Genomic DNA, 25,597 nt, shown 5'->3' on the forward strand with positions numbered 1-25,597 from the left:
TTTTTAAAAATCCACCTTCTTTTTGCACCACCTTAAAGAACTTTAGAAACGACGATCCCCCTTTACTGAGGAGCTGTAACTAACAGACCAATCCCAACAGTGGGGTATAATGCAGCACCGTGGTGTGAGTTCAGGATCAAAGTAAAATTACTCAGTTGTGGCATATGTCCTTAGGACCAGTTTATAAGAAGCTGAGTCTCTTGCTAAAAGGCAAGGATACATTACACTTCTGGATTCCTCCTTGGTTTTTCCATAAAGTACAATGTAACTAAGGAAGAAATCATTTGCAGTGAAATGTGACCATCTGTATTTTTGCGTTCCAATGAGCATCTCTACAACAGACCTCCCCCGGGCAGGACAGGAGAGCGGCCTTGCTCCCCAGGAGGCATGATCATCCATTCACACCTATGTGTCTTCAGCAAGTGCTGGAGCAGCTGACTGTCCTGCCCTAGGGGTACCACCAGGCAGATCGCATGTAAGTGTGCACCCAAGGACCACCTGCTTAGCCAAACAGCTCCAGGTGTCCTGTGTATCTGTCATAGAGATTCTAAGGGGAAATATTTACACACACGCAAAATCTGTGAGATGTGTCAAATACTTCCATATTTACTTAGATCACCTTTCCTTTATATACGTCCATAAATATATGTACATATGTGTACATATATTTATGGACATATATACATATATATATATATATTATCAGTTAAAAAAATAAAGTAAAAGTGATACATAGTGCATTGGGTGGTAGCAGCAGTGCACATTCCCCGACCTGACCCTGACCTTCCCCGTGACAAAGTGGAAACAAAGTTCACTTCCAGTTTACTCCTAACCATGGATCTCCCCCTCATGAATAAGCCTAATGCCAAAACCACTCTCGACATTGGGTAATTCTATTTACACAGTAGCTGTATATATCCAGAGAGTTTATTTAAAACATTAATAAATTTCTCCTGACCTTGGAGAAAAAAAAAATCCTGAAAAAATTCTGTAGACGGTTTTTGTGGAGACTGAATAAGGAACAGAACAGTATGTTCTTTGGCACCTCTTTAACAAGCTCATTAGTAAAATCCCAGTGGGGGGTGGGGGCCTTGTCACCAATGAAGGAAGGGGTGCAGGAGAATACACTTTTCTCAGGATGAATCAGAAAAGCAGTCCAAGGGTAATACTTCATTCATCTAATCCTTTACACAAAATTTGGTCCACTTCTTCCTTTACCAGTCAGTTCTTCTGAAATAAAAACCCAAAACTATACCTTTGGTTACAGCGTTAACTCTTTTGGTGTAAGAGCTGATGCCTTTGTTTTGCTCCTCAGGTAGATTTCTCATTATCTTCACCGATCTTCTGAACCCGTGAATATTTTCTGCATAAAAATTTAAAGCAGCCAGGGGGCCAGGAGAGTGGCCAGGAGAAGCAGCAAGGAATTGAGCCTTGTACATTTTTCTCAAAAAAATAAAAGATGGGGAACCACCATGCTCGAGACAAGAAATTAGTCTGTGAAGAGACCTTCAAGTTCTGTAAAAAGTTTAAAAAAAAAAAAAGGAAAATGAGATGTATTTTTCATGATTTGCATCCCATTTTTTTTCTTAATTAAATTGTCATTCATTGTACTATAACAGAGAAAGCAGCAGAATCAGGATCACAAGGCAGTAATTGTCTTTGTGCCTTTTCCCTGATTCTGACATGTTTCTGGTCCCAGCCCCTTTCCCCCCCTTTCTCCAGTTCATGCAAATTCTTCTTTCCTGCAATCTCAGTAAGAGTGCAGACTCAGGAATGGATGAGAGGTAGCCGGGAGGAACAGTTCTAAGGATGCGTGAGCAGGGGGATGCAGGCTCAAGGGAGATGGAAGCGTGCAGGGCAAGCTCGCAGGGGGGAACCCATTTAAGGGGACAGGTGACAGTTTTGGTGTGGTGTTGTCAGTAGACATTCAGATGGAAATACAAGGAAGTCTATAAAATAATCCCCAAAAGGCATCTACCAGTGGATATCACTAAATGAGAATTGGATTTAGACCCTTTGGGAATGGCATATCTCAAATGCTCACAAATTATATGCATTGGACAATACAGCAAGACTATCCAAAGATAAGTTATGCTACACAGACTCATTCTTTTTTCTTTTTCTTTTTTTAATGTTTTATTTATTTTTGAGAGAAACAAAGTGTGAGCGGCAGGGTGGTGGGGGGCAGGCAAAGAGAGGAGACACAGAATCTGAAGCAGGCTCCGGGCTCTGTGCTTTTAGCACTGAGCCTGACACAGGGCTCAAACCCACAAACCATGAGACCATGACCTGAGCTGAAGTTGCATGCTTAACTGACTGAGTCACCCAGGTGGTCCCGTAGACTCACTCTCTTAGAGCAAGCACACACACCTAGACTAGGAAAACACAGAGAAGAGAAGTATCTTCCCATCTTGGGATGACAGGAAGAGAACAAGGCTAGGAAGACTTCCTGGAAGACGTGGCCTTTGAGCTAGCTCTTTCAGTGTGAACGGGAGAAGAAAGAAGGTCATCTGGGAATGGGAGGCACCAGCAACAAATAAGGAGAGGAGGAGAAGGGAAGCCCGAGAGCACAGTGTCACCAGAAGATGGGCCATTTCCAGGAATCCATGGACTGCTTATTTTGCCTGACTTTTTAGAAAAATACGGTTTCTGTCTTTTCCGCAAAATTTCAGTTCTTTGAGGGCAGGGAACATGTCTTACCTGGCTGCCCCAGGATGCTTCCACAGAGAAGGTTCCAGCATTTTAATTTAGCATTTATACTTCTTCAATTCTGGTATCAATAAGTTGAATTAGTAAAACACCATGTGCTATAATTACACAGCACTTTTATTCTTAAATGTCATTTATATCGGTGACATCATTTAAGAAGCAGTAATGGGTACATGTTTTAGTGGACTGACCCAGACCACACACATGGGTGGTGACAGGAGCTATTCCCACTAAGCTGTCTGAAACTCCACAGCATGTAAAGGGGGGGGGCACTGCATTTAAAGATTATCCTGGATTAATTTGACTGCTCTCACCTTTTCATTGGCCATTGAATGGTACCACCAAAACAGCCGTGTTGTAATATAATAAGCAATGATCACGTCAATAGTATAGTGTTCATGTGCTACAAGAATGCAGATGATCCCGGTGGCACTCAGCAGCCAGCAGATTAAATGATACCACCAGAAGTGACGAGGCGAATCTAGACGGCAGGAAAAGTATAGTTAATAAGATTCCCAGAGATGAATTTAATGATTACAGTTTACGCTAATGACCTTAAGCAGAATAATGTAAAGTCAGGAAGTCACTGGAAGAAGAAAACTGATTAACCCAAAATGGGTCACTGTGAACAGCCCGGGATTTGCTCAGGTACAAAGCCAGAAGGAGGGGGACCACGGGGAGCAGGTCTCATAGTCATTCACTGGAGAACAGTCACTCCCTAGGTATTCTAGACCTTGCCTGCTGCTAAGTTGTTCAATAAGGAAAAGAACAGAATTGTTTATCAGGTTGGTTAGAATTGCCTCATACTGGCTCACAGAAGGAATCCCACTGGAAAGAAAAGCAGTCAAAAGGAAGGGTAGTTGTCAATGAAAATGTAGAGAAAAGTAAGAAATAAGGAGTAATTTCAGGTCTTACATAAATGTACTGTGATTTTTCCAGAAGGAGACAAATGGCATTGTGGCTGGCAATATTTTGCTTCTCAGCAGTTTCATACTCTTATTGCTAATGGCAACTATGAAACACTCCCGATAAAAAGCTCAGGGTTCTGGCTGATTCACTTGTGGATTTTAACCTTCCTGGCAAGTCCACTAAGAAGGTCATTATATGGATGGGCTAGAAGAGAGCCAGAGCGGGTCTCAGGCGAAACGTGATCATACGCCCCACAGTCCGCCCACACGAGTGGTGAGGACACAGGTGGCAACCTCCGGTTCATCTCCAGTAACTCTCCCTATTCTTTTTCTTTAATAGCTGCTGCTTTTTCGTTTTTCTATTTTAAAGCCTTATTAGCTCACAAAGTTAATAATCTAACACATTTATTTCCTATTTAACTGTGTTTATGTTCATAGTGATATTTATTTCTAAATGCAGGACGATAGAACAGCCGTTTCCAGAAATCCTGATGAAATACCAAACCAGGTATCATTCAGATGAAGAGTACTTTTTGGTGAAATGGCTGTTGCTCTTTTGGTTTCAAGTAGAACAGTAAGTTTATAAACCTGTATGCATTTGAAAGTCTGACGTTTAAGTTTTTTTTTAAGTTTATTGTCAAGTTGGTTTCCATATAGCCCCTAGTGCTCATCCCAACAAGTGCCCTCTTTCATGCCCATCACCCATTTTCCCTTCCCCTTCACCAGTTCTCAGTTTGTTCTCAGTATTTAAGGGTCTCTTATGGTTTGCCTCCCGCCCTCTGCTTAACTATTTTTCCCCTTCCCCTCCCCCATGGTCTTCTGTTAAGTTTCTCCTGATCCACATATGAGTGAAAATATATGGTATCTTTCTCTGACTGACTTATTTCACTTAGCACAGAACTCTCCAGTTCCATCCACATTCACTTTCACCAATGGCCAAGTCACGGAAATGTCCATCAACTGACGAATGAATCAAGAAGATGTCGTTTATATATATAATAAAATACTACGTGGCAATGAGAAAAAATAACGTACAAGGTTTGAATGTACTCCTTATTGCTTCTCAGTTGGTTCACCCTGACACAGAGTTCTAGCAGATAATGGGTAGACTCCTAGAACTTTACAGCTGGAAGAAGCCTTACCCTTTACAGCCTGGGTGGCCAGATCCAGGCCCCATAACAATTCTGTTTAGGCGGCGCATACTCAAAATTGAAACAGCACTTAGAAATCTGGAGCTTTCACGAAATATTCTGCAGAAAACCACAGACTCCATCCTTCTCTGAAGCCTCACACCAGCTCAGTTTTCTCTGCTTATAAGGTCATCTGATATTTATTACTTTAGAAGTTAAAAATGTTTGGGCAAACCAGAACTATTTTGTATTTGTTTATCCACAAGAAGCAAAGCTGAAGTACATAAGGAGTAAAGAGGTGGGCTGAGTGGTCATTTAGTACTTATGGAATTAAAAACAAAATTTTAGGGGTGCTTGGGTGGCTCAGTTGGTTAAGCGTCTGATTTCAGCTCAGGGCATGATCTCATGGTTCGTGGGTTCGAGCCCCGCGTCAGGCTCTGTGCTGACAGCTCAGAACCTGGAGCCTGCTTCAGATTCTGTGTCTCCCTCTCTCTCTGACCCTCCCCTGCTTGTGTTGTCTCTCTCTGTCTCTCAAAAACAAATTTAAAAAAAAAAACATTAAAAAAAAAAGAAAGAAAACAAAATGTTAGGAATGGCTGGAAATACCCACACTGCTCTTCCACAAAAATGTATTGCCAATTAGGCTACCACCTTGGGACCACTGCTCACTCACTGAGAACACTGGCTGAGCCAAAGAAAATATTTAATATAAATTATTTTGAAATAGAAATGGGGAAATGGTAACTTTTTCTGCTTTCCCATTCTACCATTGGGATAAATAATATCAGGCTGAAGGAGGAGGACACAAATATTAATTCACCCTACTGCCTGCGGGATCCTAGCCTTACAGACATTGAATCATACAGACAGTGGACTTTGTGTGGTAGCATGGTAGGAAGGAAGGAAGGAAAGACAGATGGGAGGGAGGAAGGGAGGAAGGAAAGGAGTTTTCCCCTCTCGACTAGCAAGGCAATTGGTACTAGTAGCTAGGCTGATTTCTTCAGGCTAATTTTATAAGGAACTTAGTCCTCAGTGAGAATATTTGCACAACTGTGTAAAGCTCCCCCCTGTGTAAAGCCCACACAATGGTCCTGGTTCCATGTTTTCATCTGTTTTCTTGACTAAATTAAAATCTATTCATGACAACCAAGCAAACAAGGAAAGAGACCAAACTGATCAAAAGGCAGGAAAAAAAACCATGAATGATGCATCTGATTCTAGAAGCAGACTGCTGAAAGAAACCATTTGGAACCACTGCTTATTCAGAACAAGAACGCATGGCACAATTTAGAAGGTGAGTGCTTTTCTTAATTGCATAAGCAGCAGGCACAAACGCGGAATGCTCTGTTTGTGTACAGAACTGATGCTAGAGTTGGGTTTGTATTTGGTCTTACAGATTTGCCATTTCACAAGTAGAAAAATCAGAATGTAATTCTTTCATTGCTGTATGTAAACCCACACAGTTTTTAAAACCTCAAGCTGAGATCATGTTTTGGGAAGAAAATATCTCTACATACTGCAGAGCCTTCACAGAAATAATCACAAGTTGCCTTGCTATTATTGCCCTGAAGTAAAAGAAGAACAAGAATGAACCATAAATTCAGACTGTTCCTTAGCAATTTTATAAGATCAGATAAGTTGGGCTTCCAAATATTCTAAACAGAGCCAAGAAATTAATAGCGTAACTCTGGAGTCAGCCTGCTTGAGTTTGAAAACCCCATCCTCCAATTACCAACTGTGGACCATGGAAAGTCTCTCTCTAAGTGTCCTCTCTGAAAAATGGGGAAAACAGTGCTTCTCTCATGGGGTGGCTGCAGGATTAAATGAATTATTTTGCATCAAAGGCTTAGAACAGTGCCTGGCACAGAGTATTAGGGCTATTAGCTGTTATCGTCAGCATCACTTGGTCTTCGGTTATTTTCTAAAATTGACCTTCAATTTCCTGGGGTGTTTCTCGTCATTACTTGCAGCTCACATGGCTTCGTTCCAACGTGCAGCTCCTCCCCATCCCCCATCTTCTTCTCTTAGTTTCCTATGATTCTCAGATTAGAGAGAAACTCCTATAACACGAGTGTACCTCAGGACTAGAAAAGAACTGATCTTACACACTGGTGGAACTTTTCCCAGCAAAAGTTAGTTAGGGTCATCAGCAACACAGATCACTCTACTAATAACTAGGTATGAGAAATGCAGTGACTGACATTGAAGGAGGAGACAACCAACCCCCTATATTGGTGCATTATCACCTCCAGTAGAAATGTGAGGACAGAAATAAGGGGAAAGGTCCAGAACAGCCTCCAGCTTGACATCAGGTATGATGAAGGCTGTGCGTTGAACATGCTACTCTCCCCACTCTAAGTGTGTGTAGTAGCTACAAAGGAAACAAACAACTCAAACTACACATTTCTTACCAAAAAAAAAAAAAATTTCCTCTATTGCAAAGGATCTCAAATCTTTGTCCCAAAAGCCCTCAAGCAGGACTGCAACCTGAAACCTCAGGCAGCCTATAGGACAAGAACTCACTTCTGTGCCACTGACCGATAAGCTCTGACATCCATACTGCCATGAAGTGAAGCTACACCTGTTTGGAGTAATGACAGGCCAAGAGAAGGGTAGAAGCAGCAGGGCAACAGAAGGGCAGGTGACCTTTGGTTGGTCTTTGCCAAAACACCTCTTTACTATGCCAAGGAGGTGAAGGAAATTGAGATAAAGCTCTAAGAAACAATAGGGAGTATCCTGGAACTAAAGGGGAGGGTTAACCTGACCAACTTTGCAAAAACAAAGGCAAAGGTATCACTTACTTTGGAAGGACTTTGGGATGATGAGCCTCAAGAACTCGAACCTCAGAAACCTACAATAATGGGACTTGCTGGGCAGCTAACCTCATCTAGTTACCACAGTGAAGGAGGTACTATGCCAGGTATGAAAGCTGCTGGGCTACACAAAGATTTTGTACAATGGCACTTATTGTATACATGTGCAAAGAACTATACATTCTTGCCTCCATGTTGGTCTGTATGAAGAAATGATCAATATTGGCAAAATGGTTTTCAAAGATGCCTATTAAAGCACAGAAGTCAGCTGGAAAATGTTGAAACTTAAATGGGACAAGAGAACATCTAAAAAAGGGGCAAATATTAAATTATCTGGAATGATGAAATCGAAGTTTCATACAAGGGACATTTCACACTCATAAGTCACTTACAATCAGCATTACAGTTCACGGATTCTGTTTGTTATAAACTTAACCCCTGTTCTGCAACACGAAAATAGCTTTTCATACCTTGGGAAGTTCTAATCAAGGACTGAGACATTCTGGAGGCAGGGTAAATGTTAGAGAATCCAGGGCCAAGTTTTTAGCCACCCATGTTCAAATCACAGAGGACTAGTTGAAATGAATTAAATACACTCAGACACACACAACCTCACGCACTTGCACACCTGTATCTTCCATAGCTGTCTATCCCAATGGGGTAAGAGTCCCAGAAGTTTCAGGACCCAGGGATCCCTCCCACTTCCGCAGTCCACAGAGTGGGAATGAGTCAGTACTCACATTCTTTGATGAACAAATAAGTAAGTGTCAACGTAAGGGTGTGACCGCTGAAGAGGAAGTCTCCACATAAGATATGGGATCCAGTTATGGACAATCCACCACGAGAAATCAACCGTAGAATCCGCTGTACTTTTGCCTGAGAGTCTCCATTGAGCTGAATGACACAAGATCAGGAAAAAATTTCTAAGCTGATAAAATCACATTTCAGCCTAATTTGTAGGATATATAGAAACACAACAAAACAGCAAAAAAAAAAAAAAAAGGTCACCAGGTTGTGCTTTTTTCTTTTTAATGTAAAAAGTCAAAAAGAATCCAAGGGGGTAGCTCCTTAAACTAGGTTTTATTCATTTATTGGCGAGTATTAGTGACACGTTTTAAATTATTCAATATGTTACTAATAATATGTTTTGGTGGTAGTGTGTCCTTGGGCAAAGCTTTTAAAAATATTAATAACCAATGACTTCACCATAGCTATGCACTAAAAAAAAAAATCAAAGCTACTTTCTTTCCTCTTTGTAGGGGGAAGTCAGGGTTTCAGATGGTTAATATTTGATTCGGCTGAATACCACATTACTAATATCCTAAAGTGTACTGAGACCTTGTGTTAAATTGGCAGCTGAAAGTGTGCAAATAGCTGCATTTACATCTGATCAAAAGTTTTCACAGTTAAAAAGGGGAGCTGCAATACATTAAATAAACATGTTTGAAAATGATGGATTAGAGATGTATTGGCAGCTTTGATGAAGAAAAACACCCTTCAAAGAAATAATCTGCACGTTATGGTATCATAGAGGGTCAGAAGAGAGCTCCCTAGAACACTGGTGCAGAAGTCCCTAGAAGCCATCATGATGATGTGGGAATCGATGCTGGGCCAGGACAGAAGTTTGACCCAATAGTCAAAAGTGTATATCCCATTAAAACTTTAGCATATGGGAAGGAGTAGTGGGCTGAGTTGGTCAAAATAGTAGGCATGGAAAATTGGAAAACTGAAATGCTTGGGGGCCAGGGTCTCAGGTCCGGTCTAGTATCAGTTGAAGAGGCTTAGAAAACCAAAGAATAACATTCAGAAATACATTCAGGTAATAGTACACAGGAGAAGAGAAATATAGAAAAACCACTAATGACTGTTCATTTGAGCCCCTGGGGGGACAGTTGTTATATGATATGCTGTCATTTATACTCAATGATGATCCCTGAAGCACGACCAGTCCAGGCTTGGTGGTTAAACTGGTGGTGAAGACAGGTAGCACCCTGCCCAGGTGGATGCATGGGGGTGAAGGTGGGTAGGGCATATACAGATGGATGGAAGGAGAGTCTGGGAGGAGAGAAATTCAATTAGCCTCTAAGCAAGTGGAAAACCATCTTATCCAGTAGAGCAGGAACTGGGGCAAGACTCCTTACACAAAACATCAGTACTGGAGAGCCTAAACATTTCATGATAAAAAAAGTTCATGGATCTGGAAAGCTTTCTGGCATTCAGATGACCCCTGTTAAAAGACAAACACACCATGATTGGTGGTTTGTAGTTGAGAATAAAGCTCTGTAACAGAAAATGACATAAACCGTGATTAGAGGGGAGGGTGAGAAACACCTTCATCAAGAGTTTGTTTAGGGCAAGCCCAGCTGCCCAAATCACAACATAGATATTTTATTAAGATGTGATAGTCCAGGGGCTTCTGGGTGGCTCAGTCAGTTAAGCATCCAACTCCTGATTTTGGCTCAGGTCATGATCTCACGGTTTGTGAGTATAAGTCCCGCTGTCAGCACAGAGCCTACTCGGGATTCTCTGTCTGCCCCTTCCCTGCTCATGCTTGGTCTCTCTCAAAATAAACAAACAGTAAAAAAAAAAAAAAAAAAAAAAGGAACAGGTGATCCTGCCTTGAAAAGACAGGATCTAGAAGGCTGCAAAGGATCCATAGTTGAGGAAGAGAAGTACTGTGGGCAGAACTACAGGACTCATTTCAGGTTCACCTCAAGAAACGTGTGTTGTAAACTACCTAAAATTATGGATACGCCCTTCATGTGCAAGACAGAGCCTCGCTGCGTGCTTTATCAGATCAAGCACAGTCCTTCAGGAATTTCTTGTCACATGGTTGGGACAAACAACTGTCAACACAGAGATCAAATAAAAAAGTACATACACTGCCCAACCATTGTGTTTCCAGTTTAAAAGGACACAGGACTCTTCATTTCAAAACCCTTATATATTTTTATCCACTCACCCATCCCAACTCAATACTTTAATTTTCTAAGGGCAGAAACACTTAACGTCATCAGTCCCTTTACCAGGGATTAGATGGACCCGAGCTAAACTAAGAGCTAAACTATCACCACACATTCTCTTCTTCCCTCCTTTCAGCAGCGGGGGCGGTGGGGAGATCGCTGATAGCACTGGATTCGTTGTGCCTTTATAGAATACAGAACAGGGGAAGCCCTCTCTCTCCTTGCTCTGTCTTTTCTCAGTTTTTAATTCCTCGATCCTGTCACTGCTATCCAAGATGTTAGTTCATTCTCGAGAAAGGGGGAATAAAAGGGCCGGGTGGGAGGGAGAGAAAAAAAAACTGGGGAAAGTGGGGGAAGACAATGGTGAGAGGTGAGATTAATGTATTTATTTTTCTAATTTTGTTCTGGTTCACTGGGACCCTCATCACTCACCATGTACCACTCACCACTCTAGTTTTTATTAATTTCCTGATTTTTCAGACACTATTCTATATGCCATGACTGGATATGGAACTGAAGATGCAGACAGCTAAGAAGAGAGGGATCAATCACAAGAGCCAAGGCAGACAGAGGCTCAGTGTTCTAAGGGTTCCATGAACTGTCACCTCCACATGTCATGTCCCATAAAAAAAAAAAAAAGAAAAGAAAAAGAAAAAAAAAGTAGAAGACAGCCCAACTTCATTGCTGCCAAACCAGAACTTACCCTGCAGACTGTCCCTTCAGTTCAGGAGAAAAGTCCTCTGGACATTTATGGCCAGGGTGTGAGGAAAGCTTTCTCAGGGAACAGACTATAGTTATCTCAGCCCAACATTCTTGTATGTGACAAAACAGCTGGGAAGCTAAATCATTTCATGCATGTCCTAATAACTGGGCCAAAATTGATTTCAATGTACTTCTCAGAATACACATTTTATGACTGTAAACCAAAGCTGGGGTTGAAGCAAATTGTAAGCAAAAGACTTAAAGTGAAGCCCAAGCCGAGGACAGATAAGGGAGAAGGCAATTAGAAACTGAAAGCCAAGGATTTCACCAATCTTGTGAAATCACTTGTGGTGATTGCATCTAGTGAGTAACAGGTTGTATTCAGCACCAAGGACGAGACACCCTCTCACAGAGTTGGTTTCGGTGTACGAGGTCCTGTCATTGCTCACAGCCACGAAGGGCATTCTACAGATTCAGCAACAGAAGAGGCAGGTAAATAACCTAATGGCCTTATGACCACAAAAATCTAAGGAGCAGGCAAAGCCAGTGGCTGAACCACATTTAGAACACAGTTCTCACTCTTGTTCCATAACACCCTATCACCTCTAGTCAAAACGATTTGTGTTTGTTTTACCGGACCATTATTCAAGTACCTACAGCCTGCTTATGCTTCAGAAAGAGGTCCTGACAAATGAACACGGGGGCTATTTAGTTAGGATGCCGCCAGAAGCTTCCCTTGGGAGTATTTGTAGCTTGGTGATCCAGTGGTATGTTTACTGATGTGGCTTCTCAAAATTGCCAACTCTTCCAGGGAGGATAATCTTTAATTTACTTTCTTTCTGTAATCATAGCAATTCATCTCTGCAAACCTCATCCATTACCAGAATGGGCTTGCCTTCTTTTCTGTGCCCATTTCTTCATTTAACACATAGCAATAACCCCTAAGAGTGTTTATTACGTTTCTGAACTTCTCCCATGCCTTAAATTAGTTTCACTAAAAATCAGCCAATGTTTGAATTCAATATGTACACTGTTTTAATTACAGACACTTTCTGCTTTGATGGCCTTGGAAAATTATAGCTTCTCCAAACCACACCTATATTTGGTGAGGGAGACTGTTGACTTAGAAAAACTCTATTTTTCCTTCCACCTTGGACATCTGCTTAGTGTTCAGTAAAATATGATGTTAGACTTCATTCCCTTGTCCAGAAAGCACAAGATTTGTATGTTTCTTTTTTTATAAACCAGGGCATACTGGGGTCTAAGATGATTAACAGCACTCTCGAGAAGTGACTCTACCTGGAGAGACTGTAAATCCTGCTTAAGCCAGTTTCGGTATTCATTCCCACAGTGTATCCCAGCAAAAGGCCACTCTAGCTTTCCAACTGCTAAAAACTTTGGGGTCATCCTTGGCTTCTTTCGGTTGCATCCATATCCAACTTATTAGTACATTCTGTTGGCCTTACCTTCAAAATACATCTTGAATTGAATGACTTCTCCTCACCTCTCTGTCCACCACTAAAGTTCATGTTCAGTGGGCCACAAAGGGCCCAGGGGACCCATGGCCTGTACCACCTCTGCCCTTCCCACCTCTACCCAGCCACATGGGCCTCCTGCCACCTTTTGAATCTACTGTGCCTAAGCTATTTCCTTGGCCTAGGGCTCCCCCCATCCACATGGCTCAGTTCCTTATCTTATTTCCTGTCCAAATGCTTTCTTACTACAGAAGCCTTTCTGATCTCTCTATAAAGTAGTACCTATCCAGCATTGTTCTCACCCTTACTCAGCTTTTCTGTTTTTCATCTGATAGCAACCTGACATGTCATCATGTGATGAGTCACGCATTTATTTCTCAGTTGTCATCCCCCAATAGAATGTAAGCTTTAGAAAAAGAAGAACTTTGTTTTGGTCACTTCTGTTGCTACAGTGCTGGCCTGGTACATAATAGGAGCTTAATACCTGAAGAATGAATGAATGAATGAATGAATAAATGGGTAAATAAGAAGGCAAAAAACAGAGTTGAACACCACATTGTAACTTTGATTTAGCAGAAAATGAACTTCTAATGCACAAAGATACACATTTTATGAACATTTTTAGATTTCTTCCCCCCAAGTCTAAAGAGAAAAAAATATACACCAGATTGCAGTTAACACATATGAAAGTGTCTAAAGAGCACGTCAATAGGGAGAGGTGTTCAATAACGGTTTTCTTCTTCTCTTCTTTAATTTTTTAAAATGTTTTTTATTTATTTTTGAGACAGAGAGAGACAGTGCGAGCAGGGGAGGGTCAGAGAGAGAGGGAGGTACAGAATCTGAAGCAGGCTCCAGGCTCTGAGCTAGCTGTCAGCACAGAGCCTGATGAGGAGCTCAAACCCACAAACCGCGAGATCATGACCTGAGCCGAAGACGGATGCTCAACTGACTGAGCCACCCAGGCGCCGCTCTTCATCTCTTCTATATGGTAATTCAGAGGTGCTTACCTTCGGGGCACACTGGAAATGCATCCCAGGCACAGGAAGAGTAGTAACGTACATTGTGATACAGCGATACAGGTATAAAGTTCCCATGATAAAAAAGAATCTGCGCCCCACTATTGACCTAAAGGAAAAACAGAGATGAGGAAAAACAAGTTTACTCGTTGTTTCTGCTCCTAATGCATTATCAAACAACGTTTAACAGAAGAAAGAAAAATAAAGAGTGGCATTAACAGACCACAGTTTCACAGCCCAAAGGCTCATTTGTGAAGTGCCCACCTGTATAATCCCATGCAAAGGCCATACTGCAGCTTTCAGAAACAAAGGTTCACATATTGTGATAAATCTAGGTGAGTTGGGACCCAAAAGGAGTGTCCATGGAAAGTGAGGGAGTTAAGCTGACTCAGGCCCTAGACAACCCCCTCTCCTAAAAAAGTCACTCTTTGTGCCAAAGAATTCAATGAACTGCTCTATGTTTTCAGTCAACTCACTGCATTAATAAAACCTTCTCTTGAGAACATATCAGAGGTACAAACAAGCCACAGACACAGAGGAATTAACTAATGAGCCAACGTGATACTATATAATTGGACACATAGGGAAATGGGACAACTAATTTAACCTAAGTTATATAAGCAAGGATTATTTGGAGACCATCCTAAAGGATTTTCACAACTTGAGCATGAACTATTTTGTCTATGACTATACAGATTTTCAGAGAGTTATATTTTGAAATTGTCCAAAGTACCTTTGTGCATTTATGGGCATTTAACAATGAAGCTGTAAACTGAGTAGTTTACCCTTGTTTTACTCAACCTTGATCCAAAAAAGCAAAAAAAATAAAAATAAATTCCGCAAGTCCTTCTACACTTTATATTTTTTGGTGGAGACAGTTGCCTTGACTGACATTAGTCTCTGTCCTGTACCACTAAGTCCTCACTCCAACGTGGTGGTTCCCAGTGGTTGACACTGAACACACTGTCCTCCACAGGGAAAGGGTCTGCCTCATGGGTATCTGAATGGGCTTTGAGGGTTCCTAGTGTCCTTATGTCCAGTTGAAGATAACAACTCATTTTATGCTGCGAAGTTAGGGGTGTGTCTATAAACTCTGGGCTCAGGGGATTCAGAGATGGGTAGGGTTGTTCAAGCTCCTAGAATTGCTAATTATAACTTCCCTAGCACCTAAACTGTATTACGCCGGGTCCCTCATTTTCAGAGCTCTCAGACTTTCAAAACTAATACTGATCAAAGACTTCTGGGAAAATAGGCAATTTCAGGCAAGCGGCATATTTTTAGTTTCTTCAAGACTTTCATCTGATGTGGATCAAGGTCTAATTCAGGTAACTATTGGGACTTCTAATTTACAGAATTATGTACAAATGTAATTTTAGTTGCCTGTTTCCAGTAGCTATTTTAAGGACATTCCAGGGTTTCCAAGGTCAAAATATAGAGAAGAAAAGTACCTAGACTATTAGATGGAAATATTTATTTAGTGCAAGGCCATTTATTTTAAAGGTTTGCTGTACTAACTATGCCTTTTCTAGTACTGAAAAGGAATGGGTGATAGTGCTGAGTCTCTCCATTTGGTTAAGTGAAAAATAATTCATCCTTTGCTTCAAGCTTAGACCCAAAAAGTGTTGAACTGTGTGCTCCATGCTGTTAGATAACGTAGTAGTAAGCAGGAATTATTATGAGTCAGTTATATTCATTCCAGAATTCTGAGTTAAGCTGTCCTCGGAACTGAAAATTAACTTAGAAGGTAAAATGTGTACTCTGCAACCTTATTTAGAAAAATAACTACAGTTAATGGTTCTTTTCCCACAGCTTTGAAGATGCTTTAGCAAGAGAGAGCAAGTAGGGTTTCTTATTCAGCCAGGATGTTCAAAATGTACTATAAAAAGTATTCTACTAGTTACTAAGATACATTATATAATTCTACCTCAAAAATGAAAAAAAAATTTGTATGATTTCCCTGACAAATTTCTGATGATCGGTTGTGACCAAGATAGGTACCTTTAAAATGTGTGGTCAGCTGTGGCATGGTAAAGTGTCAGGTGGCCACGGAGAGGCAGTTTATAACAACTCTTCAGATGAAGATTCAAATAAACTGACACTATGTTTCTAGGTGGAAGCCAGCTACTTACCAGACCCTGGAAAATGTCTCTTTTCACAGATATATGAATAAAATGTTGGTCTAAATTAAAGGAGAAAGCAAACCTTTGGCCTATGCAGGCTCTCTTATTTTCAGTGTCTATTGTGGAGACTACAAAGAGAAACACTGAAGTTCAACAAATGTACTGTTTGCTTTTGGCATTAAGCATACCATAACTAACAACTCCGGCATCAAAACGTTCTAGTAAAAGACAGCTGATAGCTGTCTTTAATTACACGTACTAAAGAAAATGTTTAGGAATGACTTTGGTTTGTGGAATAAGTTTTCAAAACTGCAAACTTGAATTTGGGGAACTCTTCAGCAAAGAGAGACTGAATTCTTCTATTCTCAAAGCAACAACCAACTGAAAGAACAATAGAACATAAATTCTTTCTTCTAAAAATGATCTGGTGGGGCACCTGGGTGGCTCAGTCGGTTAAGTGTCTGACTTTAGCTCAGGTCACGATCTCACCATACGTGAATTTGAGTTGCATGTCAGGCTCTATGCCGACAGCTCTGAGCCTGGAGCCTGTCTTTGGGTTCTGGGTCTCCCTCTCTCTCTGCCCCTTCTCTACTTGAATGCTGTCTTTCTCTGTCAAAAATAAAATAAAAAACAAAATATTTTTTCTAAACAAATCTTGTGGCATTAATGCAGAAATCCTATTTGTGAATTTTTGAACAGTGTGTATTAGCTAAGTATACATTACATTTTCAAAAGCCTCAGTTTATGGGCAATGGGCAATGCATTGATCAAACTTATATTTTAGTTATTTAATTGCTAGAATCTTAGTAGAGAGCAAATATCTGAATGATAAATGAAGTGAAAAAGGGAATTAAGAGGACTTGTTTTCACGGACCAACAGTGAGATTTCACAGGGAAGAAAAAATAACCACTTCAAAGCTATGTCCTATTTTTAAGTGTCTTTAAAGCAAAAGTACCTGGCTTCTATTTCCTGATTCTTCCTGTTTCAAAACAAGGAGACTGAAACCAGTGAACTAAGAGCTCCTTTGTGGTGCTGTGGGGGAAACTGGACAGTGTGTTTACTTTCAAAGCCGAAAGTGCAAACTGCACAGACCCACGTCTAAATTCAGTTTCTAAAACACTTGTGACTAAGTTTCCAAGAGGCAAAAGAAGAGGAAATGTAAAATTTGAGAACTCCTGAAAAGAACCAAACCTCAAAGAACGCTATCGACTATAGACCAATATAGTCATCACATTATGAGTAATAAGAGAAAAAACACTTCCCAGTCTACTCTATTCTCCACCTGTTAAAAGCCTAAAATAACAAAAGCATGATGAAGCGACGGTTGTTCTTTTCCAAGCCTCTTGATTTATCATGCAGATACCACAGTGCCAAGCTGCTCGAAATCAGAAACTGCACCTTAAAATCATCAACTCTGAGTCACCAACCACAGTGGGTCTGCAGTGTCCTCGAGGTTGCCCCTGTCATACACAGTTGCTCCACACACGCCTACTTATTCAAAGAGGTCGCTCTTTCCCTGGCTTCCTGTCACCAAATGCCTGGCTAGGACTGAGTTATCAGACAAAACTGAGGAAGACAATTTCAATGACACATCTACTCCCTTAAAGACAAACTTACGGCAACCCCTGCCCCAAATTATTAGACCTACTTACTTGTATCTCAGAAACAGCCACTGGGTGATCCATAATCCAACTAATATAATCCCATTTATTTCTGATACAGAAAATGCCCATTTTACCCGATCAATGTAATCAAAAAACTTGTCTGGTAGTGGAGGGCTGAGCTCCTTGGGAGGCACCCTTTCGTGCACAACTGTGATCATGACGGTTGTTAAGACGAGGTTGAAAAGAGCATACACAAAGGCGATCCCCGTTTTCCACCACTCCAGGGGAAATTTGTTTCTTGATTCATTGGGCATAGCAATTTGGATATAGTCCGGGTACTTTTTGGTTCCCTTTCGCAACCCATTGGATAAGCTCTTAGGTTTGCTGTTGCCATTTTTGTTTTCTTCTTCAACAGGCTCGGCAGGTCTTGTGTAAGTATTTGCGGGATCATTGGTTTGATTTTCCATATGTTCCTCGAGTTTTGCTGTCTCTATAATATCCATGGTCCCCAGTCTTCAGATCAAAGAGGAGATGGTAAAGTTCTCGTTCTCTGTGCAAAAATGACTTTTTCAAATCCCTTTACTCTGAGATCCACATGGACTCTTATAACCGATTTTGTTTCCTAGCACAAAGTGTAGAAGGTGGGCATCTGATTACCGTTCCTTCCATACAGCCACCTGCTATACATGCACCACCTTCAAGAAAGGAAGCCAATTTTCTTTCTCTCAATGTTCTTTCTCTTGTTACTCACCCACCTGTAAAAATAAAACAAAACTATGTTCAGAAATGGTGCGTGTCCAATTGTCAACCATCCAAAACAACAAAAGCATTATCAAAACAAGGAAGCAAATACCAAAGCCATTTGCTTTATAAATATATCATCAGAACACGGTGAAAGCTGTTGAGATGGAGTTTATTTGTAAAATACTGAGTTGTTTTATCTTGGAATTCTAGTCTCTTTTTGAGCTGATGGCAGTATTAACAGGAACATTTTAATAATAAATCCCTTTAAAATTTCTTTAAATATGTCAGGCCACAACGTGGCAAATACTTCATCAGACACTATAACTTGTTGCTAACCATGAAGTCACAATCAGCTAGAACCTCTCCAGAGACCACATCATTCTTTCCTAAGACCACAGCTTTTCCATGAACCTGGAATGATTAAAAAAACTGTGATGAGTTGCGTACACACACTGAATAATCGTTACCCTCTTCACTCGTCAAAGACTCGGTTTTTTATTTCCACATTAAAAAACTGGAGTCTTCTTAAATGACCACTTCTCAGAACAGATTCAAGAACTATATATTCAAGATACTTAAGGCAGCACCGCCTCAGTTTATCCTTTTATATTTAGAGTCGCACACCACACATCAGGAAAGCTGACAGCCTTCAAAATCATACAGTGAAAAGAGACACAAAACCTTAGCTACGTTACCAATCCGGGAACACACTCCACTTGTTACTCGAGAAAGATCAAAACCTACAACGGGCGTGGTAAATTCGTAAGGAACGACACTTTGAAGCAGCCAGCCCAATTTCTACTGAGGAATAGAAATGGGCACCCTGGGGACCAGCTCCAGGCACTCACCACAGCCACACGGAGGGGGAAAGGGTGCCTTTGGCTGAGGATCCACAAGCTTGAAAGAGCAAAGACTTCTTCGCAGCACAGAGCCCGGCACCAACTCTTTTATACTTGCTAGCAACACAGCCCCAGCTGTTCTCAATTTAGGAAAGCAGTATTTTAGTCGTGCCGTAGAACCCAGTCACCTGAAGAGGATTCCGAACCTCATAATTAGTCCCCACCCTGAGCACACTGCACAACTTCGGCATAATTCTTCACATTCTAAAGGCCTCCCTTTCAGGGGAACTTTAGGAAAAAAAATAGGGAGGAGGAAAAACTCAAAGTAGGACAGCTAAACCCTCATTTAATGAAAGAAAAAGGGAAAAGAGTTAAAATGGCACAGTCAATAAGTACAGGCAATATCTGTGGACAGAATGGATAGCAAACAGATCAACCACACACGTTTATTGTGCACCTGAACACCTCAGTACTGAGGGCAGGATGCGGAGGCAATTAAAAGGAGTTTATTAAAAAACACACCTGACCTGAACAGTTATCCAAAGAGCTTGCAGTCTATCCGAAGAGACAGAACTCAAGTGGCAGAAAACTACTGGGGAAGACAGAAAGGTGTATTGCAAAAGGAAGGACGAGGTGATCACTAGATAAAAACCTAGTTTTAGTTGTTTCTCTGCTCCCCTGACAAGATGTGTCTACAGAGAGGCACCATCTATTTCCAAGGAAGTGACAGCATGAGGAAAGGTGGTCTGGAGAGAAATGGATGGTCCCTGGCGATGGACACAGGCCATCACTGAGAAGTAGACATCTTACCCTTCTATGGTCCCTGCGAAAAGCCCCAGCCACTGAAACATTAGAGCAGGATGAGAAAGGACCAGCGCCCCCATCTGAAAACCCGGATTGACAGATATTCTTTGTAGAATCCTCTCAAGCACAATGTTGTGGGAAGAGTAAGTACATATAGTGAAGAGATGCCTCATTAAAATATTCGCAAAAACAAACCTTTGACACCCTGGATTACCACTTCTAATGGAGGTGACAAGACACTAACTCAGCCGTTGCCTGTCTCTTTTCACCACATCTAGCCTAAACCACTCCTAGCCTCTTGCAAAACTCATCGAAATTCTCCCCACTTTACTACTCCACAGCTGCTCATAGCCTGGCATTCAAATGTGAAAGAAGCTTGTGATTTTGAAACCCAGGTCCCCTGGTGGACATACTGGTGGTCTTTGTAAGGTAGCTGCCCAGTTCTAGAACCCAGAATGTACAACAGAAGAAAATCCAATTAGTTATGTCTTTTTGTTTTGTTTTTTTCCTATGAGGAAGCTCTCAGCTACTCACCTCATGGGACAACTATAAGGATGACTGAAATAATTAATCATGAAGAGCTTTGTACTACTGGGAGAAGGGCACTTGGTGAGTGCAAAGCCCATTTATCGTCATTAGTAGCAGGATTGATATTTTCCTTGGGATTTCACTAAGAAGATTGAATATACAAATCACACTCATCCTGTGTCAACCAATTTCACAACCCAATGTCACCAAATGATCACTACAACATATTCATTTCTATGGTGATCCTCTGCTACCAAGTCAGTATCTGGGACAGTGACAAAAGCCACAGTAGTTTCTCTTGATGGACAGCAATCCCATCAGTTCATTTGTTTAGGGTACTATGCCCGAGCACAAGGCAGATGAAAAGCTTTCCAAATCCTTACATTGCAAAACACCAGAAGTTAACCTAGAGAATATTTTAAAAGTTAAAAACCACTGTAGACTAATCTTCCTTTTGAAGGCAACTGCAAAACTCTGAACCTTTTTACACTGATATTCTGTTAGGTTGTTTTTAGGACAAAGTATGATTTATTCCAGAAGTGCAAGTAAGGTTTCAAATTAGGAAGTTATTGTAATAAAACACAAACATATGTAAACGGAAAAGACTGATTATCTTGAGTGAAATCCAACGGCATTTGATACAAATCAACATCCACTTGGTTTCAGGAGGGAAAAGGATTCAATAAAGGGAGTAGAATTATCTACATAGAAACACAGTCTTTCAATGCCAGTATCATGTCATGTGTGTTCCAGTATCTAGTGGAAAAAGTTTTTAACTGTTACTCCTCTTTTCATCCCTAAATAAATTTTAGAATCTTTGTCAAATTACTAGAACACATTATTATTATCATTATTATTGGGGGGGGGAGTGCAGTGGAGGAGAGGGGGAGAGAGAATCCTAAGCAGGCTCCACACTCAGTGCAGAACCCAATGCAGGGCTTGATTTCACAACCATGAAACCATGACCTGAGCTGAAACTAAGAGTTGGATGCTTAACTGACTGAGCCACCAACGTACCCCAAGAAAACACATTATTAGCTTCTGTTTTATTTCTGTGACCTTTATTCCATAAAGGGTTTGATGTTACCATATTTATCCATACATTAGTTATTTCCCCTTAATAATCTCAATAGGATTTTCCCTGTAATTTGACAAAATGATTCCAAGAGTCATACTGGTAGGTATTAGGCTACATATTACATAATACTAGGGCAATGGCACCCAGTTATTCTATTTTGAGTTTATCCAAAGGAAATAAGAATGTGCACAAAACATGTGTACAAGTATGTTTTAAGTGTATTTACTTATTTAGAGTGAGTGCATGGGCATGTGCTCCAGCAGGGGAGGGGCAGAGAGAGAGAATCTCAAACAGGTTCCATGCTATCAGTACAGAGCCCAATGTGGGGCTCAATCCTCTGAACCATGAGATCACAACCTGAGCCAGAATCATGAGTCAGACACTTAACCAACTAAGCCACCCTGGGACCCCTAGAAGTAAGTTTTCAGCAGCCATTGGTAAGAGAAAATTAGAAATAATCTAATATCCAAAAACAGGGGGTTAAATGAATTACAGTTATCTTACTACTATAAATTATGTTTTGGTATAGTAACGATAATGTGTGAGACAAGTATATAAATAATCATTTAATCACACCCTTAAAACAAATGAGTTATGTAAGTATGTGTGTATTTATTTTTGAGAGAGAGGCAGAGAGAGAGAAAGAATCACATGAGGTACAGAAAGAGAGGGTGAGATAGTGAGAAGTGGGGCTCAAGCTCATGAACTGAGAGATCATGCCTGAGCTTAAGTCAGATACTTAACGAAATAAGCCATCCAGGTGCCCCACAAATGAGTTTTTTACTATGTAGGTAATAGTGACCTCATTAAGCTTTTTTTTTTGAAAAAAAAATACAGTCTTTCATCATAAGTTCTTTCTAAGGAAACAGAAAACCAAGGACTGTCCCACACTCATTATATTGCTGACTGACGTATCCCTGTCAAATGTAGTACTTACCACTGAGCACTTCTTTAGCAGTGATTCCACAATATACATTTCTAAGTTCTCTGCAGACAAGATCAAGAACCAACCAATGAAAATCAAGCAGCCTAACAAAAATCTGTGAACTGTGCTCCAAAAAAATCTCTTGTAACTAAATAATATGAAGTGATTAAAAAAAGATGGACTTTTCTCGGACAGAATTAACCAAAATTTACTGAGTTTATTAAAAGAATAAAAAAGATGGTCCACTGTTTTTCTCATTAAAAAAAATTGGGGGGGGGAGCACCTGGGTGGCTCAGTTGGTTGAGCATCCAACTTTCGCTCAGGTCATGATCTCATGCTTCAGATCCTCTTTCCCCCTCTCTCTCTGCCCTTACCCCACTTGCACAGTCTCAAAAATAAATAAAACATTAAAAAAAACAAACTTGGTCACTTTAACTGGTGGGGTAGACAATTTAATACTTGTTGAAAGGAAGAGTTATTTACCCAGAGCAAATATTAGCTGTGTCAATTAGAAAACCATAAGCTGCGGCATGGGGAATATTTCACAGGAAGTGATCATCTCCAGGCCATAGTGCAGCAGGAGAGGGGGGGCAGTGCACAGCTTGTATTAACTGTTTCTAACTTAGGTTTGACACAATAAAGTACCTGCACAAAAATTTAACTAGCAAAATGTTCCACTGGACGTTTCAAAATCTGGCTTCTATTTCGTAGCTGCTATTTATTGCCAATGGCTGCAAAATTCTGATGATCAGATCTGATTCCAGCGTATTTTGAAAAGACAAAACCATCACCCTGGGGTTGAGAGACTGAAGTTCTCCAATAGGAGGAGGGGCCTCAGAAAGACGGAGTCACAGGGAAAGAGACAAGGTGACAGTCCTTGGAGTGAGGCGAATAAATAAGTGAATGAGTGTGTACATGGATGAGAGACAGACCTTGACTGACTAGGAACCTGAAGATAGAAAAAGGCTGTAAATCAAGGTCAAGGACTAGGGAGTATTTAAAATAATTCTTCGGTTTCCTTTAGAAATACTCTAAAGCAGACATTCTCAGAGTTAAGGGGTAGAGTCAGGGGCACATCATGCACTTTGCCCAAAGGCTGGCTTATGCTTGCCCCAAACTCTTCTCATCTGCATTCTGGATACATCTAGGAAAGCGTAGAGAATTTCAGGAGGGTAGGGATAGAGGGACTCCCCTGGTCATTTCTTCTTTCTTTATCTGGTGTGTTCAGGGTTTGGTCGAACTAGGCTAGAATTTTCCACTTCCCACTCCTCTTTTCTGAACTCACTGCCAGTGAAGTATCTCCACGGCCTCAGAGAATAAGTGGAGTTGAAGTCTTGCCTTTGTGTCAAAATGCTTATCTACTTCAGCGTATGAGCAGAAAAAGGTCCTTCTCCTTTAAACAGACGTTTATACCCTTAATAATCTGAACTGTAATGATGTCAATTCCCAAGACACAGAGTAGACTTTTGGTCACGAGAATCATTCTCCCCACCCCCACCCCCACTACCTGCTCCGAGTTTAACCATCAAACAAAAGCAGCCAGCCCTCATTTAGTATAAACATCCTGGGGGCCTTACCAGCAAGGTAAACTGCAGCCTAACTAAACAACAGGGATAATTACCTACCTCTACACTCCTACCTCTACTCTTCCTTATATACCCCAAAGATTTATACACCTGGAAACCAACTCCCTTGGGTTTAAATACTTACTTCTTTGCAACAGGAGCACAGATTACCTATTGAAATGAGGATGTTTCTGGAAACCACAAAAAAAAAATCCATTTAATAATTTTAAAATATTTTAAGTCTGCTAGGAGAGCTTCTATTTCTCAGGAACAGTGGCTGGCCGAAAAGAGAAGCAGAAGCTGGGTCTAACAATTTCACAGACTCTCAAAACCACACAACATATTCTAAATATTAGAAGACCTCATTCTAAGTAAATAGATCACAGTCAAGTCCACAGTGTATTTTCTCATCAACAAAAACAAAAATGTTTTTAGATTTCGAACCATATCTTATTTTTGGAAAACCATGCAAAAAATTGTATTTGCTCCTTTATTCCATGCCCTTCAGATTGCTTAGATATACACCCATTGAGGGGTGTCTGGGTGGGCCTGTAGGTTAAGCATCCAGCTCTTGATTTTGACTCAGGTCATGATCTCATAGTTTCTGAGTTTGAGCCCCACACCCAACACTCTGCTGTCAGCACAGTCTGTTTTGGATCCCTCTGTCCCTCTCTCTTTGCCCCTTTCCCGCCTGAACTCTCGCTCTCTCAAGAAATAATGTTAAAAAAAAAATAGGGGCGCCTGGGTGGCTCAGTCGGTTAAGCCTCCGGCTTCGGCTCAGGTCAGATCTCATGTTGGTGGGTTCGAGCCCCGCGTCAGGCTCTGTGCTGACAGCTAGCTCAGAGCCTGGAGCCTGCTTCCGGTTCTGTGTCTCCTTCTCTCTCTGCCCCTCCCCCTCTCATGCTCTATCTCTCTCTGTATCAAAAATAAATAAAACAAAAAAAATAAAAAAAAAATAAATAAATAAAAAATAAACACACTTATTGATTTCTCCCTCTAGCACACTGTGACCTTACTGTGAGGATATTTTATTCAATTTCATAGCCTATTTATAGGCATTTAAAAACAGCATCTTGAGGGGCGCCTGAGTGGCTTAGTCAGTTAAGTGTCCGGCTTTGGCTCAGGTCATTATCTCACAGTTCGTGGGTTCGAGCCCCACGTAGGGCTCTATGCTGACAGCTCAGAGCCTGGAGCCTGCTTCAGATTCTGTGTCTCCCTCTCTCTCTGACCCTCCCCTGATCTCACTGTCTCTGTCTCTCAAAAATAAAAAAAATGTTAAAAAAAAATGAAAAAATAAGCCAAAAAACAGTATCTTGAAACTTTGCTTGCTGTTTACTAGAATCTCACCACTTTGGGACCTGAGTGAAATTACTGTAAGCAAGAATGACAGAAAGGAGTTATATGATCTTGCTCTAGTGTGGAGGCAGAGGTGAGGCTGTGGGAGCAACACTTAACCAGGCACTAGCAGTCTGTACACAGTATGGGAACAGCACGAGCTGAGGCTGAAGAACAGGAAGCATACTCAGTCCCCAGCACTGCTGGAGAAATGACACCCAGATAGGCTCCAATATGATTTTCTCATACAAGTCTAAAGTCTAGAATCAGACATTTTGTTAGGCATTTAAAATACAATACTTACTGGATTTCTGCTCAGCACTCTGCCAATAAACAGA

The 25,597-nt window shown here is 41.0% G+C and overlaps 1 protein-coding gene across 7 annotated transcripts in view; it reads right to left on the reverse strand.

Moving 5' to 3' along the window:
* Positions 1–888: 888 nt before the first annotated feature.
* The window catches only part of SGMS2 (sphingomyelin synthase 2), a 77,605-nt gene continuing 52,896 nt past the window's right edge, over positions 889–25,597 (reverse strand). For 4 of the 7 annotated variants that reach the window (XM_029942258.1, XM_029942235.1, XM_029942243.1 and 1 more), the window contains 5 exons: positions 17,490–18,196; positions 13,708–13,825; positions 8,301–8,454; positions 3,024–3,190; positions 889–1,515 (listed from right to left, as the gene is read on the reverse strand). In XM_029942258.1, coding sequence (XP_029798118.1) covers positions 1,312–1,515; positions 3,024–3,190; positions 8,301–8,454; positions 13,708–13,825; positions 17,490–17,944 — 1,098 coding nt within the window. In that variant the 5' untranslated portion in view covers positions 17,945–18,196 and the 3' untranslated portion in view covers positions 889–1,311. Of the gene's footprint in view, positions 1,516–2,700; positions 3,191–8,300; positions 8,455–13,707; positions 13,826–17,489; positions 18,197–18,294; positions 18,392–19,033; positions 19,062–25,597 lie in introns of those variants that run through there. The other 3 variants (XM_029942259.1, XM_029942249.1, XR_003909872.1) reach the window with 3 other exon arrangements.

This window comes from Suricata suricatta, chromosome 1 (assembly GCF_006229205.1).
Source record: "Suricata suricatta isolate VVHF042 chromosome 1, meerkat_22Aug2017_6uvM2_HiC, whole genome shotgun sequence".
In the NCBI taxonomy this organism is placed as follows: domain Eukaryota; kingdom Metazoa; phylum Chordata; class Mammalia; order Carnivora; family Herpestidae; genus Suricata; species Suricata suricatta.